The following is a 23,207-nucleotide window of genomic DNA, read 5'->3' on the forward strand; positions in this document are numbered from 1 at the left end:
TATTGTCAGGTCCCATAATACTGGGTGCCTGGCAATCTAATGGTATTGTGATTGGCCCTTTGGTGGGGGAGAGAGGGGTAAAGTTGGCACTGAATTTGTCAGCCAGTATATTGGCAATATCTGTTGGCTCGGTATAGGAGGTGCCATTGTGCAACAGCTCAAAGCAAATCTGGGGTTTGCCATGGAGATTTTTTACATAACTGTAGAAGGCCTTGCAGTTGTCTTTACTATCTGCTGCAATTCTGTTTTTATAGCTAGCTTTAGAAGATTTGATGAGGGATCTCAACTTTTTGTTGAGGCTGATAAGGGAGTTTTTCCAGTCTTGGGACTTCACCTTATTTCTCATCAATTCCCTCCTTCTGTTGTAGAGTTTGTTTTATGGCAGCAAACCACCAGGTTGGCTTCCTTTTTTGGAGGAGAATGTCTTGGTTCTATTGGGTATGGCAAGATCCATTGCATTTGTGTATGTGTTCGTACAAGGCATTAGTGTATGATTCGGCAGTCATGCAGCTGTTCTCCAATTGCATGGGTGCCATGACGTTAGCCACCTCTGTTTTTAGGAGCCCAAAGATAGCTTTGGAGAAGTTTTTCATGGTGGTTAACTTTGTGGGCAGGGGGGGGGTGTGAATTTCCAAGGTGATTAGTTTGTGGTTGAATCTAACCAGGGAGGAGTTAACTATTGGTACAGAGCAACAGTCACCCATGTTAGTAATGGCCAGGTCAAGGATGCTGCTACTTCTTCTAGTCGGGGTAAGAATGAGCTGGTCCAGGACATTTGGAATTAATGAATTCCAGGAAATGTTGGGCAAGTGTATTGGTACATGAGTAGTTTTCTCAGTTAATGGAGGGGTAGTTGAAGTCACCCAGTATAAGAGTGTTACTTTGGACCCTAATATTCTCCAGGGTGCTTAGGAACATGAAGTGTGAGTCTTGGGTCATGGTTGGGGACCTATAGCAAGCTACAAACTGAATCTCTGTCTTACCCAATGTTAACTGCACCTGAAGTATCTCTGATGCGTCATGTTTGGCTACCAGTCTGGAGGTGTGCACATCCTTTATGAATATGGAAACACCACCACCTTTGGAGCTTTGGTCCAAGTTCTGGGGCTGAAAGGTATGGAATGAGTTATAGCCTGATAGTGCAGGAGTGCTATCTGCTGCCTTGAACCATGTATATATGTGTCTGTGTGTGTGTGTGTGTGTGTGTGTGTGTGTGTGTGTGTGTGTGTGTGTGTGTGTGTGTGTGTGTGTGTCTGTGTATGTATGTATATATATATATATATATATATATATATATATATATATATATGTGTGTGTGTGTGTGTGTGTGTGTGTATATATATATATATATATATATATGTATGTATGTATACATGTGTGTCTATGTCTAGCTGTACATGTGTATATAATCTACTGTGTATTTTCAGATAGAATAATACAGACAGTGAGCTTTTATTATTTATAAGTCTTTCCCTGTCATGAAATTTTAATATAGTAAGCTATGTTAATAATTTCAGGGACAAATTAAGATGTGCTTGGTAAACACAGCTATTGTTAGATGTCATTTTTATATAATAACATAGATAAATAAATAAGTACATAAACAAAACAATGGTATTCACCCATTTTTCCTTCACTGGATAATTAAAGAAAAAGTCTCACTAGATATAAGAATTGATGTATGCATCTAGAAATTCCTGATCTATCCTGTTGATGTTTTACAAGTCATTGCTGAAATAAGGCAAGTACTGCCGAGCTTAGAACAAATAGCTGGGGGTGGGGGAGTGGGATGAAGAATGATGCAAGTCTGTTGCAGAGCACAGGGGCTGCCTCCTTGCTTTGTCATGCCACCAGTCATTGCACTTGGTGGCTTTCTTCTGAAAACATTAAAAGTACTTTCAGGCTACAGGAGAATTTCAACAGAATAAAGGAAATTGCTTTGTACTCTCTTCAGATGATCTCAGTTTAACAGGAAACAAATTAGCAAATATTCACATTTCTTAATGTGTGTTGTAATGACAAGTAAACCATGCAATGAGGAGCTCTGCTGAACAAGTTTGCATCTGTCTTAAGGACAGTTTGATTATACTGGTGTCCAGACTAGAACCTGTATAGAGTGCTGTAGGTAGCTGGTCTTTACGTTGCTGCATAATTCGCATGACTCAATTAAGTCCAGCTCTGTAATACACAAAACATTTTGCATGTGGCTCTACATGGTGTTCAGTGTTAGTGTAACTTAACCCAGACAGCTATGATTATCATAGCCACATTGATGTTGTTGTTGTGTCTTTCGGCTTTTCCCGGTTAGGGGTCGCCACAGCGGAACTCCGGTCCGCTAATGATTGGCAGTAGATTTTTACTAGCCGAGTTGCTGGCCCTGACACACAACCTTCAACGAAGGTATACCCATTCATGCATGTCTCCACACAGAAGACACTCTAGCTGAGAATCGAACAGGACAACGTCTTACTGTGAGGCGACAACGCTACAGCAGCACCACCACCGCAGTGTATTTGAAAAATGAATGTCAAGAAATTAACTTTGAGATAAAGTCTGAAAGGTAAATTTCTTGACATAATTTCAGGAACACATAAACAGTATTTCAGATAGAGGGATATCCATCATAATTCTTCATGACATGTGGGGAGTTTTAGCTGCCCCTATGTGATACCATCAGTTTAAAAAAAAAGATAAATAAAATAATACCTTTTAAAGCTATTGATGTTTGAAGGTGTATTTTGCTACTGACTGCCATTTATGTAGCAGTGTGTGATGCTTTACAACTTTCAAAGTTGCTAGCTGCTTCTGCTGCATTTCCCTGATGACTGCTTTTAGGGTGGCTTTGCATGGTCCACATTCTTTTTTTATCACTGTTCCTGCATAAGAACCTGTCTACACCAAGGTTTTCTTACCTTTTCTGAACTTAATCAGACTGTACCATTTATTTTTAAAAAGTACTGTAGAGCAGTAAATGTACTTCCTCTCCATTTTTTCATGCCTTCATTTGTAGTACTGAAAACTGGATTTTAGAAATAACAGTTATTATAAAAGTACATGTTATTTACATTTTAGGTATGTAGCCAAGGTGAGTGTCTGGACATTGAAGCAGTCTTCAGATCTACAAACTGTTCTGCCAAATGCCGGGGACATGCTGTAAGTGGTTACTAAACTCTTTACTGATATACTTTAAGTTTTTAAGGATAACATATGAACGCCATTTTGTGCACGATGTTGCATATCTTGTATTTGCTGTTTTCTTTATTAGACTTTTGTTTTTGCTGCTGACATTAACATGAAAAGAAAACAGTTTATGGTGGTAGTCATAGTCCAGGAGTTCACAGCTACATAGTGGTTATTTGCAAGAAGCACTGCTACATGTATATGCAAACAAGCTAAGTGCACGGTATTAGTGCCGAATAAGAAAAAAACGAAGGCATTTCTAAAAACACCACCACTTCAGGAAAAGCATAGAGTACCTAAAGTGAATACGAAGTACTATATGAAAGGCATAGGCTTAGAATTACTTTGTACATATCCTAATATTACAGATGGAAATAGCTATGCACAATCATGCTTGAAACACTTAAGCATCAGACTGTGCAGCTTTTCTTATTAATATTTAAAAAAAACATAAAGGGGGTTAATATACTTCATATAGGGGTATCCTTATTTGGACACCCTGATGGTTTCATTAATGAGTGGAAGAAGGGAGATAGGAAAGATTGAAAAAGTGGAGATACAACAAAGAGAGAATCACAGAAAGAAAAGATCAAGAAGGTTTTGTTGGAGTAGGTGGGAGAGGAGAAGCACTATATTTTTGGTGGGGGATAGAGCACCTCAATTTTGTCACTTTTTTTAAATCATAGGGCAGTTTGGGTGGGAAGAAGGAAGAGGGTGGAGGAGAAAGGATGATGGAAGAAGGGCTGAAGAAGTCCCAGCAGGAGTCCCAGTCCAAAGAGCCTCAAATGTTTCCACTGCCAGATGAGATGCAGTGGAGGATCCCAATGTTGAGGGGGTAGAGGCCTGTGATGGTGCTGTGGTCATCACTAGCTGGAACAGTGAGGCTTCAACAGGCTGAATCTGTCTGTGCATGACCTTCACTAACATGTCCTCAACCAAGTCCAAAAGCCCCAATTCAGTGAAGCTTGCCAGGGTGCCTGCAGACCAGTGTCACCACCGTGAGCCTGCGAGGACGACTCTGGATGGGCAGAGGGTTACCACTCCCTAACCTGGGAGAAATGTGCCTGGGCTGCTCCAGAGGAATTTAAATCTGTAAAAAAAAAAAAAAAGAAACATAAAGTAATAAAGGACAAAAGAATGTGTAATTAAAATGGCAAAAGCCAAGGAAAAAGGGAGGAGAGACAAAAGAAAAATATGCACAATAAATTCTCACATCATGTTACACAGCATTAAATGTCTTACTTTAAAGCATTTTTATTTAATAAGTATTTAAGTAAAACAGAAAATATACTGGAAGTGCTTATGCAGGCTTTTGGATAAAATTGTACAGGAAGTACTTTTCAATGACATCGTATGGGGAGTGCTTATGCTTATTTGGCAGGACATTCAAGTTATGGCGGGGTTTACGTTTTGCAGTCTGCTACACAAACATAATGATAATAGTTGTGCCTGATATGCATTTGTTTGCAATATTGCACTAAAAACACCCTTTATAAATACTTAACATTTTATAACATCAGTTAAAGGCAGACGTATTGCACTTACTGCCATATCTCTCACCCTTGCTTGCAATAATGTGCTGAATGCACTCTACTGCTTCAGTTACTATTATTTATTTACTTCCCTATAAATATATATATATATGTATATATATATATATATATATATATATATATATATATATATATATATAAAAATATCTACTACTTTATTCAAGTTTACAAGTGGATTTAACCAATCTGACTGTTCGCCTCTCCTGCTGTCTCTTGTTATAGGAAATCTCTTCTTTAGCTATAAACAGAATACATAAGGCAATTCATGTTTACCTGTGTTTCACTTTTTTCATTTAACATTAATTATATGAATATTATATTTGCTTAGTATGTGTTTGCTGAAATATGTGTTACTTTCTGAATTCCCTTTACTGAAAGTTATAAACACAGAGATACACTTCTGGCAAAATGTTTTTTAAATATTATGCTTTGCATGTAACAGTCTGTGAATTGTGTTCAGTCAGAAGGTGCACACACACTGAAGAGGAAGTTTTAATTTCCTTAGCTGTACAAAAGTGTATGATTTGATAGTTTTCTTCATTAAGAATTTGAAGCATATAAGGGGATGATTTAAAAAGTATGCAGAAGTATTACAGAAGCAATGATGCTGGTCATTTCTCAGTAAAGTATGTGCTGGACATTTTTTAGACACTGCAACACCCCCCCCCTTCCACAACCTCCATTCTGACTAGGGTGTGGTGTCCGACTGAATTCAGCCATCTTGTACATGCATTTAAAATTGTATAAGAAATGACTGTCTTACAATTATTATGTTAATAAATATGTTTTGGTCTAGACAAACTGTTTGCATGTAATTTAGCTACTACCTAAGTTAATACAATAACAAATGAAAATATGGAAATGTAAACTTTTCTTTTTTTAATTTCTGTATAAGTAATTGTAAGTACAGTCATGCAGATGTGTGTACACATACACACACACACACACACACACACACACACACACACACACACACACACACACACACACACACACACACACACACACACACACACACACACACACACATACAGATTATTATTTTACTCATGCAAATGTTATAGCTTGTAGTACAATCTTTTGTCTAGAGAGGCCTAGCTGTTTCTTTGTGGCAGGGAGTTTCAGACTGTTCTGTTCTGGATAGAAATAGTACACAGGGCTGTGTTTTTTCTTTTCTTTTCTTTTTTTTTTTTTTTTTTTTTTTGATTGGATAATTTGGCTGGTTCCTTGTTTCTCTGTCTTAAATAGCTAGTGTTTAATCCAGTTTGTACTAGTTTGATAGAAGCTGCAGTGAGTTAGGCCTTCTGCCCTTGCTCTGCTGTTTTATGCTGAGAGACTACAAAAGATAAGTTGCTTATTTTCAACTGTTTCTGCACTTCTGATAAAACAATATTTGTGGCATATCTGTTTAAACTGTGCAACTGTTTTTAGGCCTAATGAAGTCAATCCTTACCTGTGTTCTGATCTTGTATTCCACCCACCTGCCCAACTGCTGTTGTGGTATTTAAGCTTGGTGGCTTTTGAGTTGCCCACCTCTACTATAAATTTCATATTTGACACTCTCCCCAGTCCCATTACATCAGCTCATTCTACTGAGTACAGTGAGATCAGTTGTGAAGGCACACCCCTTTAGGTTCTTAACCGTGAATTATCATCTATCTCCTCACTTTCAACAAAAAAAAAAAAAACGTGTGCCTCTTCCTACTTCATTTTGCTTGTGCTTAGATGTTCAACTGCATTTAGTTTGCTGCATTTGTTACTGCTTGTCAGTAGCCTTATACTTCATTTGAGCTGCTTTCTGCTGTTGTGATTGTGAGCTAATTTATCACATTTGCACTGTTTTACAGCAGATTTACTGATTAACTGTATTTCATTGCTATTTACTGCAACTCATTACTGTTTAATTGTATTTTGCTGCATTTCATTACTGATTAACATTTTTTTCGTACTGTGAGTTCTGTTTTTTGTCTGTCGTGGTTAATCTGTGTTTTTTGTGAGTTTTACTGTTTTCTTAACCCTTAAATTGAGTAGCATAGTCTGATACAGGTTTGCTGCAGCTGCACTGTTTTAACCCTTTGTGAGGTATTCCAACTACAAATTCTCCCATAGTAGCACTTGTGTGATCACCTAGTAGTACTACTTTTAGACCTTCCACCCTTTACCCTCTTAGCTCTCTTTGGCCTCCCTCTCTCAGTTTCTGACAAATATGGATGGACAATTTCCTATGCTTTCTCCTACCAGTCTGGTTGACATGGGTATCCTGAGACAGTGTAGCAACTGCCTCATGTACACGGACACCCCTCTACTACTACCACCTAGGAACACAATTTGTGAGAGATGCAATTACGTTAAGATCCTAGAGTCAATGCTCTCTCCCTCGCAAGCTAGTATATCTGGTACTAAGAAGGCTGTCAACATAGCCACCACACCTCAACCACCATCCACACCTACACAACACACACCCACATATGTGGAGGTCCTCAACAAAAACATACCCAAACAAAAGAGAATTCCGAGGTAAAAACACATGCAAACTCCACTGCCCACCACATTATACACCACACACAGTCCACATGCCTGTGTCTCACAGCCACTAAGGCCTAAACATAATCACAACATATTATTTATAGGAGACTCTATTGTGAGACACACAGATGTGCCCCTCACTAGGCTGGATAAGGATAAAGTTACAGTTAGTTGTTTGCCAGATGCCAGAATCCGCCATATCACCCATGCACTCAAGTCTCTCAACAACAGGTACTGTTATGACTCTGTCATAGTCCATGTTGGTGTGAATGACTTGAGATGTACCTCCCTGGACTACATGAAGAGAGACATGATAGAGCTTGCTAAATATGTGTCCCAGGCAGGTATGTTTCTAGCCTTAAGCAGCATTCTACCATCACCCAGAATGATGCCTCAGTACAAACAGAAAATGACTGACTTTAAAAATTGGCTTAGTTTCTGGTGTCATTCCAAGGGGATCCAGTACCTGACAGCCTGGGAAGACATGATTAACAAACCATGATTCTTTGCCAGAGATGGCCTGCATCTGTCTCCCTTGGGCTTCAGGCTCCTGGCAAAGGGTCTTGCCTCCCCCATAGTGTCTTTTTTAGGCAAAGCCATGAGGTCAAAACTACCAACATGAAAATTTCATAAAAACGCAAATTAAAGGTCATGCTGCTAAAGGAAGTAGAGTTGCAATATATATATAAATGACATACACACCTCCAGGCTGGTTAAACAATATGATGCACAGTAGACACTCCAGGTGCAGTTAACCATTGACAGGGCCCCTATTCAAATCATAGCTAGCTACAGGCCCCCAACTTTGACTCAAGATGCCCACTCCACCTATCTGGACCTCTTCAAATCTATCAAGATTCAACCCTTTACCCTGATCCTGGATGACTTTAACTATGCAACCATAGACTGGAAGAACTACACATGCCAAAACACAAATGCCCAGAGATTCCTTAATTTCGTCAATATAAATGCCTTGGATAAGCTGGTTGACACCCCCACAAGAGGTAAAAATATCTTGGACTTGGAATTAACCAACATGAGCAACCACTGCAGTATCCCTACAGTGCCATCCTCCCTGGTAAGATCTGGCCACAAAGCGGTCACTTTTGAAATCACTATCTCCCCCGACCACCCCCTAGATAGGGTCAAACAAAACACTTCTTGAAAGCTGATTACAACCTCCTGAGAGAAGGTATAAACAGTTTCACAGCTCCTGCCTCCTCCATAGGAACTGGCACATATGCCCAAACCTACACCAAAGTACCATACGAGCACATGCTGCATGAAATCAGGAATACCCGACAGAATATAATCCTCCTCCTCAAAGAAGAGTAAACCTGTCTGGTGGACATCTGCAATAAATAAACTCTATAATAAAAGGAAAAAACTGCTGTCCAGGACCAAGAAGGAACAGGTGCTTAATTGGAAGCAATCTCTCCTTAGTTTGAACAAGCAAATAAGAGCATTAGTAAAATAATCCAAAGCAAACTTTGAGTCCAAACTGACCACATCTACTAAAGACAATCACAGGGCTTTGCTCACAAATGTCCACAAACACAAGAGAAACACCCAGATCTGCTCATAACTGGTGGTCAAGGATACCACATATACAAAAGCCGTAGATATAGCCAACTTGCTGCCAGACAGGTTCTGTGATAACTTCACCCCTCTTTCCCACCATCAGTAAATCAGGACATCCCCAGCACCTGCCCCCCTCCCCTTATCTCTAGGGAGCAAGTCATCACTGCCCTCTCAAAGGCAAAACATACAACCTCTATGGGACCAGATAACATCCCAGGCTGCATCCTACATGAACTCAGACAGGAACTTGCAACACCATTAGGCACCCTATTCAACCAAAGCTTGTGTACTGGCATAATCCCAGCCGAGTGGAGGACAGCCACTGTCATCACTTTGCACAAAGGTGGAGTGTCCACCGACCCAAGAAATTATAGACCCATCAGCCTAACTAGCCTGATCTGCAAGGACATGGAGCGGATTATCATGGACCTCATTAACAAGGACAATGGCAACTCCAAACACTTGATCCCACACAGTTTGGTTTCATCAAGGGGAGGTCATGCCTGCTAAATTTGGTTGACTTCTTTGAGACAGTCACCAAAGCCATGGATGAGAGGAAGATGTTGCACACTGCCTACCTTGACCTAGCTATAGCTTTCGATACTATTCCCCACTCAGGTATAATAGATAAACTCTCTCAACTAGGTGCCAATCCATATGTTACCAGGTAGGTAGCAAAGTGGCTGACAGACAGAACCCAGCTAGTCAAAATAAGGGAAGCCACCTCAAGCAGTCAAACTGTAATGAGTGGTGTACCCCAGAGATCAGTCTTGGGACCCTTGTTGTTTGGGATATATTTTTCTGGCATGCAGGCCAAAACCAGTGGGCTATGGCTGACCAGGTTTGCAGATGACTGTAAGCTGGGCACTGTCATCATTTCCCCTAGTGATGTGGACATCCTCCAAGAGGGTCTCACCCAAACATATGACTGGTGCCAGAAACATGGCCTCAAGCTGAATGCCAAAAATGCATCACCATCCCCTTTGGGGAAAGTGACATCCCCAAAAATGATCACATTAATAACAAGGTCCTAAGCACGCAATCAGTCGTGAGGGACTTGGGCACCGAGGTTGATAGCAAACTGATGTCTGACCACCATATTGCTTCCATTGTATAGAAAGCTTTACACATAGCCCATTTCATTAATAAGAGTATCTCATCCAAGGACAAGGTGGTCATAACATTCTTGTATTCTTCCCTTATAAGACCCATTATTGAGTACAATACCCCTTTTGGCATGTAGCTCACAAAGCACATGCAGCAGCTGGAGAGACCTCAGAGGTTCCTCACCAGGAGAATCCAGGGCCTCAAACATCTACCCTACACAGATAGGCTAAAGGCCCTGAGCCTCTATTCAGTCTCCTACAGACTCCTCAGAAGTGACCTCTGATTAGCATACAAAGGAATCTCAGACCCCGCCTTGATGGGACTGCTGCATATCCGCATAGTCTAGCTCCACTCGAGTAACCTGCACATGTGACCTCAACCTGGTTTGTGACATCAACAGGACTTGTTGGTGGGACAGATTTGTGCCTCAGAGACTCCCCCTTCTGTGGAATAGATTCCCTCTCCACATCAGCAAAGGACATTATTAACACTTTTTAAGCACAACCTGGATGACTGGTTGAGGAACAGAAAATACACCCCTGGGATTCCACCTGTGTCCCTGCTAGACAGTGGCATCAGGTGCTGACTTGTCAGAACAATGGGCTAAATTCTTGGCTAGGCCTGTAAGAGCCTCAGGGCCAATAGCCTAGTAACTTCCTATGATCCTGTTAGAAAAATATGTATTAATGTGTGTATGCTTAATGCCAATTAATAACCAAGTATTTTAATATGCTTTTCATTGTATTTTTCATGCACTGTATTTTATACAAATTGAGTTTCATATAAGACTGAAAAAGATGCTTTTTGATAACTGCAGTATCATTTCTGAAACTTGCAAGTTGCCCTCTGACCTAGTAACTGCTAGCACAGCAATATTCATGTTTATGCCTTTTGGAAGTGTACTTGAGAAGCAGGTGTTTATCTGCTAGGTCAGGAACGAATGAATGAACAATGCTATATTCTGTAAATGTAATGATTTTAGACAATCAGCTCTGTTCGAAGGATGGGAACATGTGCAACTGCAGTAACTTAGAGATAAAGTAGACAAAGGATTATTAGAGAAATGAACTGCTAGCATTATGCTTGAATTAGCCATAGTACCTTGAATGGTAACATAACATGAATCTAACTGAGAGTAATCAAGGCCATGTTGTTTTCCTCAGGAAGTTTCACATAAAAATTTGTAAATCAGCAGAAATTCATGGGAAAGATGGTCAGCAGATGATGATGAAAAAGGTGGTAATCTGTTACGTCAGCTTGGTAGGACATAACCAGTTTAAGAATGTATAAAAATGAAAGTATTTCCTGTTTCTGGTTAGATAAACTCTGTATTAGCATGTTTTTGTCTCCTTGCTGCAAGATTAAAGTGCCTTAACCTAAACCTACCGTGTTTTGATCATTTTTAAAGTATATTTTTCCTTTGACAGTTTGGTCCTTCGGACCGGAAAGTACCTCTCCCTGTAGGCCTAGGTCAGAATTGGGCCCGGTGGCATGCATCCATACGGAGAAGAGGCCAAATCGGCTCTTCCGCTGTGAAAGACCTCCGATTGAATTGTCGCTCGAAAGAGGCCAGCCACTGTTTCTGATCTAGGATTGGAGGACGAGTCAACGATCCGGTGGATCAACTCAAGGAGGGTCAGGTAAGGAGGAATTACCTTATTTCTGCTTCAAGATCAGGGACTAATTACAGAACTGTTTTTTGTCAGGTAGATTTGCATGTGCAGATCAGGGACAGAAAAAGGGGTTACTGTTTTTGTCATAGATCAGGGAAACAGAATAGGTAGGCAGTTATTCTAGATAAACTGTGAGAAGTTATAGAACTGTGATACCACATGATAAAAAGGGTTACGTAACAATTTACAGCTTAGCTAAGGCAACAATGGGAAATCAGTGTACAAAAAGTTCCCGAGACCCGCCCCTAACTGAAGACGCGAAGTATATGCAATTACAGCGTGCCGACAATGTTAAGTATTACACAAAATGGGTTGATAAGTATAAATTCGATGGTAATTTAGATAAACTTGCACTTATGAAACTTGTTAAGCAACTAAAAATAGACGCAAAAGGTCAACTAAAAAATCAACGACAATTAGGAGTCCCTCAGGCGCATAGATGGCTTGAGGAAACAAATCTCAGGGAACAGAAAATAAAGAATTCAAAAACAATGTTCTTAGACAAAGAAGACAATAACTTGGTAATAGCAACGGCCCCTCCTTCGCCCACTCCGCTTCCTTTACCAGAATATGAAGTGAGTGGACAAGCTGATCCACCTCCGTTATATCCAGCTGTTTCTACAGCATTAAAACCGTTTGTCAGGGATCCTATCGAGACAAGGTCTCGAACACGCGACTTGAGGAGGGAGATTGAATTAAGTGAAATAAATGGAAAATCACAGGCTATGAGTGAAGAAGAGATATGCCCACTCATAGAAGTACCAAATCCTCAGGCAGGACAGGATCCGACTCTTTTAGTTTATAGACCGTGGACACTGGAAGGTATCTGGAAAGCCACAAAGGGAATTCCCCACCCAAAAGTGAATTTTCAAAAATTTTTAGAAGACTTACAGGGTATGAGATTAAGTTACCATTTGAATGGAGAAGAAGTAGAAAAAGTAGTTAGACAAATTGTAGGTCCAGATTGGCACATGATTAGTGGTGATTGGAATCCTCGTGACGCACAGCTTAGACCACTCCCACATACTAATGCAGAATTGGATGTCAGAGTGAAAGGTCTGACAGACCGAATCTCTGAAAAATGGAAGCCTAGGGCTGATTGGACTTGCATTAATCAGTGCATTCAACAGGAAGATGAAACAGTTGATAGATATTATGCTAGACTGTTAGAATGTTTTAATAACCACTGCAGAATGCAGATACCAGAAAACCAGACACAAGATTCCCCATATGAACAACAGCTAAAGAATGCATTCTTTAAGGGTAGTATAACTCCCATTAGCAGCTTTATTACAAAGCACATGGTAGATCATCATACAAGTACACTACAGCCATTACTTGAATATGCTAGACATGCAGAGAGACATTTTAATATTAAAAAGAAAAAGAAAACTCACGTATTTTCGGCAGAAGATGGGTCAGAAGTATTTGTAGTACAAGCTGGGAGAAAGGGTAAGAAGAATACCCAGGGAAATAAACAATCTGACAAGTGATCAGAAGATTTTGAAGAAAGAAAGAAAAAAGGTGAATGTTTTAAGTGCGGAAAAAAAGGACATTTAGCAAGGGATTGCAGGCTAAATAAGAAGATGACTACAGAAAATAAGGAAGATGAGGAATGACTATATGATAGTCAGGAATCACTGAATGAAAATAAGCAGGAAAAGACAAGTACAAATGTGATATCAAGAGTAGAGAATGTGACAGAAGAGGTAGAGGATGTACATGAATTTGCAGACATTGAAGAAAATAAAAATTTGGACTTTGCTTTATTGAGCTGAGCTATACTTAGCAGACACAAAACCGGAAGTGACGCTTTTGGTAGAGGGGAGGAAAGTCAAATTTTTGTGTGATTCAGGGGCCTCACGGACCCTGATACACCCTTCCAAATTACTGGAAGATTCAGAATCACCAGATTATATACTAGTGAAGGCAGCTAATGGACAGCTGTATCGGGAGCCACTGTCCTATGACATAGCGATAACAAACCCTGTTTCAGGGATGACCCAGAGAAGTAAAACTGTAGTTTCTGCAAAATGCCCAGTAAACCTTTTGGGTAGACACTTAATGCAGATATTTGGCATAGCCGTAGTTCCAACCATGCAGGGTATGGAAGCACAGCGACAAATGGATACTTTTCTGGTGCGACCAGAGGGTGAGACATATTATTGGTACAGCCAGGACTTAGTTACAACTGATCCAGGGGCAGTAACCGAAGAACTGATGAATGTAGCCATCAGTAAGTCCCCCTCCCTTGACATTGACAAACAGTATTTGTTGCATTGTACTCTATAATACTGTAATAGACCAGGACCTGATAAAGATTATGAGCAGGAATTATTTCAGAACCATGCAAACAGACTAGTGCTACGAAATTTGTACTGGGATGCAGAAGGAAACAGTGTAGTAAGCTGTTCATTGCCCCAGGAATTTTTAGCACTTTACAAATCCAATCGATTGCCACATGTTAGTTTAACTAAGAATAGAAATTTGAAATGGGCAGACAGGTGAAAAAGTCACAAGGTGGGAAAAGCAGACAGAATTAGAGCTCTCCGAACAAGGAGTACAGAAACAGAAACTGAATTGGATTACACAGACACACCCAGCTGTGCACTCACAGGCTAGTGAGAATAGCTGAGTATTACTCTTATTAGAAGAAGAGGAAAAAGCCTTGCGAAGCATACCAGACATTCTCTGGTCAGCAGGGAAATCAGATGTAGGACTTATACGAACAGCAGGACCAGTTACTATTACGCCAAAGTCAGCATTTAGACCCCAGAAAAGACAGTATCCCTTGAGAAAGGATGCAGAGATAGGAATCAAACCTATAATAGCAGCCTTACTTAAGGAAGGAGTCTTAATAGAATCTCCTGATTCACCATGTAATACACCCTTATTTCCTGTCAGGAAAGCAAACGGGGAATGGCGTAAGGTCCAAGATTTACAAGCTGTAAATAATGCGGTTATACCCAGGGCACCAACGGTGCCAGACCCACACACCTTACTAAATGATTTAAAGCCTGAGCAAAAATATTTTTCTGTGGTAGATATTAGTAATGCATTTTTCTCTATACCGATACACCCTGACAGCCAATATTGGTTTGCATTTACATTTCAGGGAAAACGGTATACATATACAAGATTACCACAGGGATATTGTGAAAGTTCAACCATATTTGCACAAGAAATGGCAAGCAACCTGGTGGGATTTATCCCACCAAGAGATAGTCAGATTTTACTTTACGCAGACGACATTCTGCTGGCAGCCCCTACCCAGCAAGAATGCAAAGAGGACACGATAGCATTATTACAGTTTTTAGCTACTCAAGGTCACAAAGTAAACAAAGACAAGCTACAGCTTTGGAGAAAACAAGTTAAGTACTTGGGATATGTAATATCCAAGGAAGGTAGAATATTAGACGAAGATAGGAAAAACAGCAATATTACAGGCACCTAGACCAACTACCAAGAAGGAAATGATGTCCTTCCTGGGAACAACTAATTTTTGTCAAAGCTGGATACCAAATGATGCTTTGGAATCTGCTCCGCTGGCCGATTTAATATTCAAAAAGCCGATGGCAGCACAGGATTTATTACAATGGACGCCAGAAGCAGAAGCAGATTTCTGCAAGCTGAAACAACTGATAGCATCATCCTTAGTTTTAGGATTACCAAACTATCATAAGAGATTTATTCAAACTGTAGACTGTAAGCAGGGTTATATGACATCAATATTGACACAGCAACATGGGGACAAGCAACGCCCCATAGCTTACTACTCATCACAGTTAGATCCAGTGGCGCGGTCCCTGCCCCACTGTGTACAAGCAGTAGTTGCAGCTGCAATGGCAGTGCAGGCTTCGGCCTCGGTAGTGTTATTCCACCCTCTCACATTGAGAGTGCCTCATGCAGTCGCAATTATTTTACTGCAAGAAAAAGTAGCATATCTTTCTCCTGCTAGACATCTTTCCTGTATGACTATACTGTTGAGCCAACCTCATATGACAATTGAACGATGCACAACTTTGAATCCGTCAACCTTGCTTCCAACCCCTGCGGATGGCAAACCGCACTGCTGCCTGCAGGAGATTGAGCAAAAGACATTACCTAGACAAGACCTTACGGATGTTCCCTTGGATGATGCCGAGGTGACATACTATGTGGATGGCTTGTGCAGAAGGGGTCCTACAGGACAGATCCTAGTGGGGGTATGCAGTCATTTCTGATACTGAAACTTTAGAAGCAAAATCTTTACCACACAATTTATCTGCACAAGCGGCAGAATTGATTGTCTTGACAAGGGCATGTACCTTAGCAAAAGGTAAGAAAGTAAACATTTATACTGACAGTCAGTATGCTTTTTCTACTGTACATGTTTTTCCGCAGCAGTGGAAAAATAGAGGAATGATAACATCTACTGGTAAACCAATCAATCATGCGCAATTTATTTTAGATCTGTTAGATTCTATTCAGTTACCTAAAAAAGTAGCTATTTGCAAATGCGTAGCCCATACAAAGCAACAGGATAAGATTTCAAAAGGTAATGCACGGGCTGATACAGCTGCGAAGCAAGCAGCTTCAGCCTCAGAAGCTTTTCTTTTGAGTGAGGAATTACAACCCTCTGAGACTTTAGATTTAGAAATGTTAAAAACAATGCAGACACTTACCACAAATGTAGAAAAACAGAAGTGGATAAAACGAGGAGCAATCCTTGAAAAGGGACTGTACATCTCCAAGGAAAAGAAACCAATTTTGCCATCTAATTTGTTTAGATATGCAGCTTTATTGAGCCATGGGTAGAGCCATGTCTCAACAGGGGGGATGGTACAGTTAGTGAATCGAGTGTTTACAACCTATGGATTTACAAATTATACAAAAAAGTTTTGTGCAGCATGCCATGTTTGTAACAAGCATCACACACAAGGGGCATTGAAGCCTAAGCAAGGGAGTTTCCCTACACCACCATATCCGTTTCATACTATTTGTATGGATTTCATAGAATTGAATAAATGCGAGAATAAAAAGTATTGCCTTATCATTATAGATATGTTTTCCAAATGGGTAGAAGATTTTTCCGACTAAAAATCCAGATGCAGCCACTGTTGCAAAGGTCCTTGTTAAGGAAATTATACCCAGATTTGGCATACCGGAAAAGATTTATAGTGATAACGGTACACATTTCGTGAACCAAACAGTACAGCAACTTAGTCGTTATTTTGGGATATCATTGAAAAATCACTGTGCTTACCACCCCCAATCTGCAGGGTTAGTAGAAAGGCAGAATGGGGTGTTGAAGAACAAGCTTAGGAAGTTAATGACTGAGACACAGAAGAACTGGGTGCACTGTTTGCCTTTAGCGCTGTTGAGCATGAGAACTGTTCCAAATGCAAAGGAATTGACCCCTTTTGAAACTTTGTTTGGGAGGGCATATTATACACCTCAGTGGAAACCTCTCATGTCTGCAGAGCAGGAGGCTGACAGTTCACTTGCAGGGTATATGAGGCGATTTTTGAATAACAAACTTTTGCAGTTAAATTCTGTTTCAGATAAAGAGCAACTGAAATCGGAAGCACCAGTAGCCCCAGGCACTTAGGTCTGGGTGAAGATTGTGAAGCGAAAGAATTGGAGTTCTCCGAAGTGGAAAGGACCGTACCAGGTACTACTGTTGACACCCACTGCAGTCAAGATCGCAGAGCGAGCTTCCTGGATTAATTTGACGCACTGTAAACTGGTTAAGAACTTTGAATTGGACAAAAACTTTGTTACTGTTGTACAACAAGAACAAAATGGCCAGGTACAGAGTGAATAGAGACATTGAGCAACCTCAGAAAACTTGTATGATCATTTTAATTGCTATGCTAATCACACTGTTCTTTTTGTTGTGGCCACTCCTTTTTCCTGCCACAAAAGTTGAACTGATTAGACGTAATGAACCAAACATAGACTGGCATCCGAACTTTAACACTTATCAGGCAATTACACGTGTGTATGCTGAGACTTTTAATGTTTCAAACTGCCGGGTCTGTACGGCCATACCAACAGCATATGGGGGTTTATTGATGACTGCTATCCCCCTAGGGGTCAATGAGACCTGGGAAAATCTGTTTTTTGACACAGTTACTATTAAAGCACATGATACAGTAGTACTGTATTTGCCTGTGACACAAAAAGGAATTGTATGTTTTTACAAAAATGACACCATCCAAGTGGGATGGAGTAAGTGTAATGTTACAGTACAGTATAAATGTTATAGAAAACCAAGTGATTTGAGTGGATCTTGTAGTATAGATTATGACTCATTTTTGAAATCTATGCATAGGACTCTTGATCAGGTACAACGCAATCCTGTACTTTTTAAACAGTTATCTGTAATAGATAGGAAAATGTTTCATGCAGGGCAGTCATTTCGTAACAAAGTAACAACTAAAGTAGAGGACTGTTATTTTGTGTGTGGTAAAAAAGCATATAAATGGTTACCTGAGAATTGGTCTGGCAGTTGTTTTTTGGGGTACCTGGTTCCGGACATCTGACACACTGCAGTTTTGCCTCAGGGAAATATTCAAAATACCCGAGATGTGACCAAAAAGACTGTTAAGAAACCTGAAAATCCAGTGGGATGGATCGAAGCGGGCTGGAAAGACCATCGTGATGTGGGAACCAAACTTGTGCACATGGACTTGAGTGATGCTGTCATATCCTGGGCAGGTATATTACCTGCATATGGTGCAGTTAAATCGATATGGGAGCTGTGAAAACTGTCGAAACTTCTCGAAGTAATGAGTAATGCGACTTTTTCTGCTCTTGAACTAATAACTGATGAACTGAATGCCATGAGAACTGTAGTGCTCCAAAACCGAATGGCTCTTGACTTCACCCTAGCGGCGAGGGGTGGGACTTGCGCTTTAATCAAAGAAGAATGCTGTGTGTTTATTCCTGACCATCAGCATGAAATTAATGATCATCTCGAGGTGATTCAGCAAGTGTCAGCAATGACCAAGTCAGGCCCAAACCCTCTGACAGACTTTTTCCAGAGTGTATTTGGGGGTGGGGTTCCATCTTTATGAATATATTGATTGCCATTGGGGTAGGATTACTCCTAATAGGAGTTTGTGTTTGTTGTGGAATCCCCTGCATGAAGAGATTAATCAAAGAATTCATAGATATATCAGTATCTGAAACTATGTATCAAAGTACTGAATTTGAAGAGCTGCTAGAATGTGAAACACTTTCATAAAAGTTTAAACTGAATGACTTTCTTAACTGCAAATCCTGAGTTGAAGAGGTTAGGAAAAGAAGCAAACTGTTTATTCTTTTTTGGAAATAGAATAAAAAAGTATTAACAGGAGGGAAATGTTAGAAGAATATGTATTAATGTGTGTATGCTTAATGCCAATTAATAACCAAGTATTTTAATACGCTTTTCATTCTATTTTTCATGCACTGTATTTTATACAAATTGAGTTTCATATAAGACTGAAAAAGATGCTTTTTGAAAACTGCAGTATGCTTTCTGAAACTTGCAAGTTGCCCTCTGACCTAGTAACTGCTAGCACAGCAATATTCATGTTTGTGCCTTTTGGAAGTGTACTTGAGAAGGAGGTGTTTATCTGCTAGGTCAGGAACGAATGAATGAACAATGCTATATTCTGTAAATGTAATGATTTTAGACAATCAGCTCTGTTCGAAGGATGGGAACATGTGCAGCTGCAGTAACTTAGAGATAAAGTAGACAAAGGATTATTAGAGAAATGAACTGCTAGCATTATGCTTGAATTAGCCATAGTACCTTGAATGGTAACATAACATGTATCTAACTGGGAGTAATCAAGGCCATGTTGTTTTCCTCAGGAAGTTTCACATAAAAATTTGCAAATCAGCAGAAATTCATTGGAAAGATGGTCAGCAGATGATGATGAAAAAGGTGGTAATCTGTTACGTCAGCTTGGTAGGACATAACCAGTTTAAGAATGTATAAAAATGAAAGTTTTTCCTGTTTTTGGTTAGACAAACTCTGTATTAGCACATTTTTGTCTCCTTGCTGCAAGATTAAAGTGCCTTAACCTGAACCTACCGTGTTTTGATCATTTTTTCTGCTACGTCAGCTTGGTAGGACATAACCAGTTTAAGAATGTATAAAAATGAAAGTGTTTCCTGTTTCTGGTTAGACAAACTTTGTATTAGCACGTTTTTGTCTCCTTGCTGCAAGATTAAAGTGCCTTAACCTGAACCTACCGTGTTTTGATCATTTTTAAAGTATATTTTTCCTTTGACAGATCCTATGATTTGTATATATACTGACAATTATGTCAGCACATAAACATTCCATATATTTGTATACTAATGCAGTTTTTTGTACAGATACGTTTATGCCTTATTTTGCATTATTATAATAAAATTACATGTATATTTTTGTAGCTATAGATATTTCTTTTAGCAAATACCTGCAATTATGCAACCTTGTTATATTTTTAATACAATTTATGTTTAAAATTAATAAATAAATAATACTTATTATAGATCTTTGGCCTTCTCATCTCTAGCTGATCAACCCACTCAACAAGATGGTGGGGCCTTCACTTTTGTCAGTCCTCATATCTGTGACAGCACTGTTAGCCTGAGTGGCTGATCCCTGTCAGGGATGGCAGGTACTCATGCAACTCTTCCCAGATGTCAATTTTTCCATTTGGAATACCTTGAACAAGATCAGTCTTTTCCAGATAAGACTCCCTGAGAAAGTAGATCATAATTTTAGTCTCCTTATCTGAACAGCTTGGATTGCGGCTTTGTTCCTTCACAGGTGTTGCTGTCATTAGAAGTGCCAGAAGCAGAATGAAGAAAGTACCAGCAGGTCTGTGGTTCACAGATTTAGAACGACTCTCTGGGGTTTGACACCACCTTAACTAAACCCCATTAATCAGCAGGGGCATTAGATCAGGTACTGTTCTTATTGGCAAGTTTGGTTTAACCAAACATGCTTTGTCACATCCATGTTTTTTTTAAAGGAACACGTTCGCATTTCATTTATATTGTGCATAAAAAAATTATATGCATCATCATGTTATTTTTGTATTACTTATAATTGCCACTGTTGCTGTACATTGTCTTAGCTATTATTTCTAAAGTACTACACCTGAATGTCATTTATTCCTGGACTGTATCACCAGCAATATTCTTTTTCAGGGAGGTACATAAATGTATATTCCTACGCATGTGATTACCAACTTTTATAACTGTTGTTTCAGCAAATCTTGAACTTTTCTGCATTGCTACTGCCTCTGTATAAAAGTAAATGGTTTCTGTTACTTTCTAATTTGTTTTACCCCAAAATGATCTGAAGGAGGCTGCCATGGTCTACATTATTTTGTTTTACAGTCAATGTCTTTGCCTTCCTTATGTCATGTTAAAGGGGGCAGAAAGAAATACGATGAGGGGATCATTTACTGTAGTTTTCCCTCTCTCATCAGATGACAACATTGCTGTGGCTGCTTACTTTTCATTGTCGGCATCAGTCCACGTTTTTAATTACTTCGCTTCCTCTGATTCTCATTAGTGGCATCTCTGTTGTAACATTTTAAGGAATGTTTGAATGTCAGGCTTGAAAATGTAGCTGAGTTAATTGTTCTTTTCAAAGTAACAATTGTTCAGTGTTCAAGTGTGAGAAATCTGACTCCTGTGATTAACAGGTGTTACTTGGGTTGAAATGGTATGTCTTGCATTCACAGTTTTAAGTATTGTAGCTGGAATTAAAGTCTTTGATGTTAATCTTCTTTCCCCAACTCCAGAAGAAACGTGCACTTTTACAGAAATTACAATGTAGAAAAAATGCAAAATCATATACTAATAGAAAGTAAGAAGTTAGATTAATATATCTGCTTTTTTTTCTTTGTGCCACTGAGTTTTATTACAGGGAAAGACATTTGCATCTGAAAACTAAGCTTGAAAGCCCTGGCTTTGTCAGACTAAAGGCTACACTGTTTATCTGAGGAGTAATGCTAGCAATCTGCAACTGATAAGGCACATTTAAATGTCATTGTTTTCTTAATGGCTCTGTTGTTGGGATAAGTGACACAACTTATTTATTGTGCCAGTAGCTGTTGTGATATAACGGATGAGACAGATGCAGGAAAGAAAGCAAATATAATCACTAAATTATGTTTTTTTTCTGTGTGTGAAGTGCTTAGTCTTGGATTACAGGTAAGGAAAAAAAAACTTTTTGAAAAGAAAAACTTGACTGTTGGGTGGAGTTCTCCTTTAAGTATTTAGTGGTTTGAGCTGAGAAGGTGTGCCAGATAATGTTAGATGAGTAAAGATGACCCATGGTTGTGCAGATTGTAGTACATATGACTTCATTTTGTTTTTACTAGATATATTCAGATCTGAGCATATCTGAGGCTATTCACACAGTCCAGAAGCATACCGAGGACTGCTGATGAATGCTGTAGAGTCTGTCGCTGTCCACAGCTTGTTCACATGAACGCAAGACTGCATTCATGAGCAGCCGAGTGTGACTTACGTGCACAAGTGGCTGTACACATTCGCTTATTACTGCAATTCATAGAGATAACCATAAAAAGGTCTAATTTGCATACAGAATATGTAAATGGACCTAAATTTACATGAATAATTAAACACTAGCTTATTATATTGCTATTACTCAAGTTAGGTGGCAAATTAATGCCTTATGATAGGCATATTATTGTGGCTTTAATGAATAGTGTAAAACTGTCATTTGTAAGTTGAAAATCATTACAGCTGCTGTGGGAAATGATTAGTAATCACTGATAAAATCATTTACTTTGGTGCCATGCAGTGATTGTGCATACATCTGTGTTTTAATTGTGAAGTAGTTAAGTTGTGCTGTGTACATATGTCCTTACTTGAAGATTCCCAAGCATCACTGAAGAATGAAAAATGACAGTATATAAATACCCGACAGTGGCTGGGATTAGGAGCTGCTTCACTGTTGTGAATGATGCTGCAGTGCAGACATTATTATTATTATTACTGCACAGCTTTACTTTGTTAGAGTAAGATTTTGCATGAATATATAATTATGTGCTTTGTGTTAACTTTTTTGTAGGAGGATGGCAGGTACACATGGTCGATGTGTTGTTTGACTAATGATTACAGCAAAAGTTTTTATGTATATTTGACTGCAGCCTTTTTATATGCAATAATGATGCAAAGCAAGGCATCAAGGCAGAGAAAGGACAACTTCAGCCATAAAGAAAATTGCATCCTTTTGGAGCCCTTAGGACATATGGGAAATGTCTGTTTGGTAAAGGGGGGCAAATCAAGCTGAGATGACAAAAGCCTCAAATCAAGTTGTCCTGGCCATTGATGTAGTGGTTGGCAGACAATGCATATAACACAATGCAAGAAGAGGTCACATAGGTTCATGGGTTGGTACTAGGCTATCGGCCCTAGGGCCTACGCAAGCGTAGCCATAACAATTCCCTGGATATTTCTTCCCACAATATTTACTTCTCTGGACCCCTGTCTAGCAGGGTGACTAACATGACCCTGTGGTGAATTTCCTATCTCCCATCCAATTATTAAGGTTCCTTTTGAAGAGGGCCAATGAGACGCT

General features: G+C 39.5%; 1 protein-coding gene across 3 annotated transcripts in view; it reads left to right on the forward strand.

Annotated features, from left to right (window-relative positions):
- The window catches only part of LOC122811344 (zinc metalloproteinase-disintegrin-like batroxstatin-2), a 576,382-nt gene that overhangs the window by 394,164 nt on the left and 159,011 nt on the right, over positions 1-23,207 (forward strand). For all 3 annotated transcript variants that reach the window (XM_044083123.1, XM_044083121.1, XM_044083122.1), the window contains exon 17: positions 3,073-3,153. In XM_044083123.1, the coding sequence (XP_043939058.1) occupies positions 3,073-3,153 (81 nt within the window). The remainder of the gene's footprint in view (positions 1-3,072; positions 3,154-23,207) is intronic.

Source organism: Protopterus annectens, chromosome 9.part0 (genome assembly GCF_019279795.1).
Source record: "Protopterus annectens isolate FY-2018-M chromosome 9.part0, PAN1.0, whole genome shotgun sequence".
In the NCBI taxonomy this organism is placed as follows: domain Eukaryota; kingdom Metazoa; phylum Chordata; order Ceratodontiformes; family Protopteridae; genus Protopterus; species Protopterus annectens.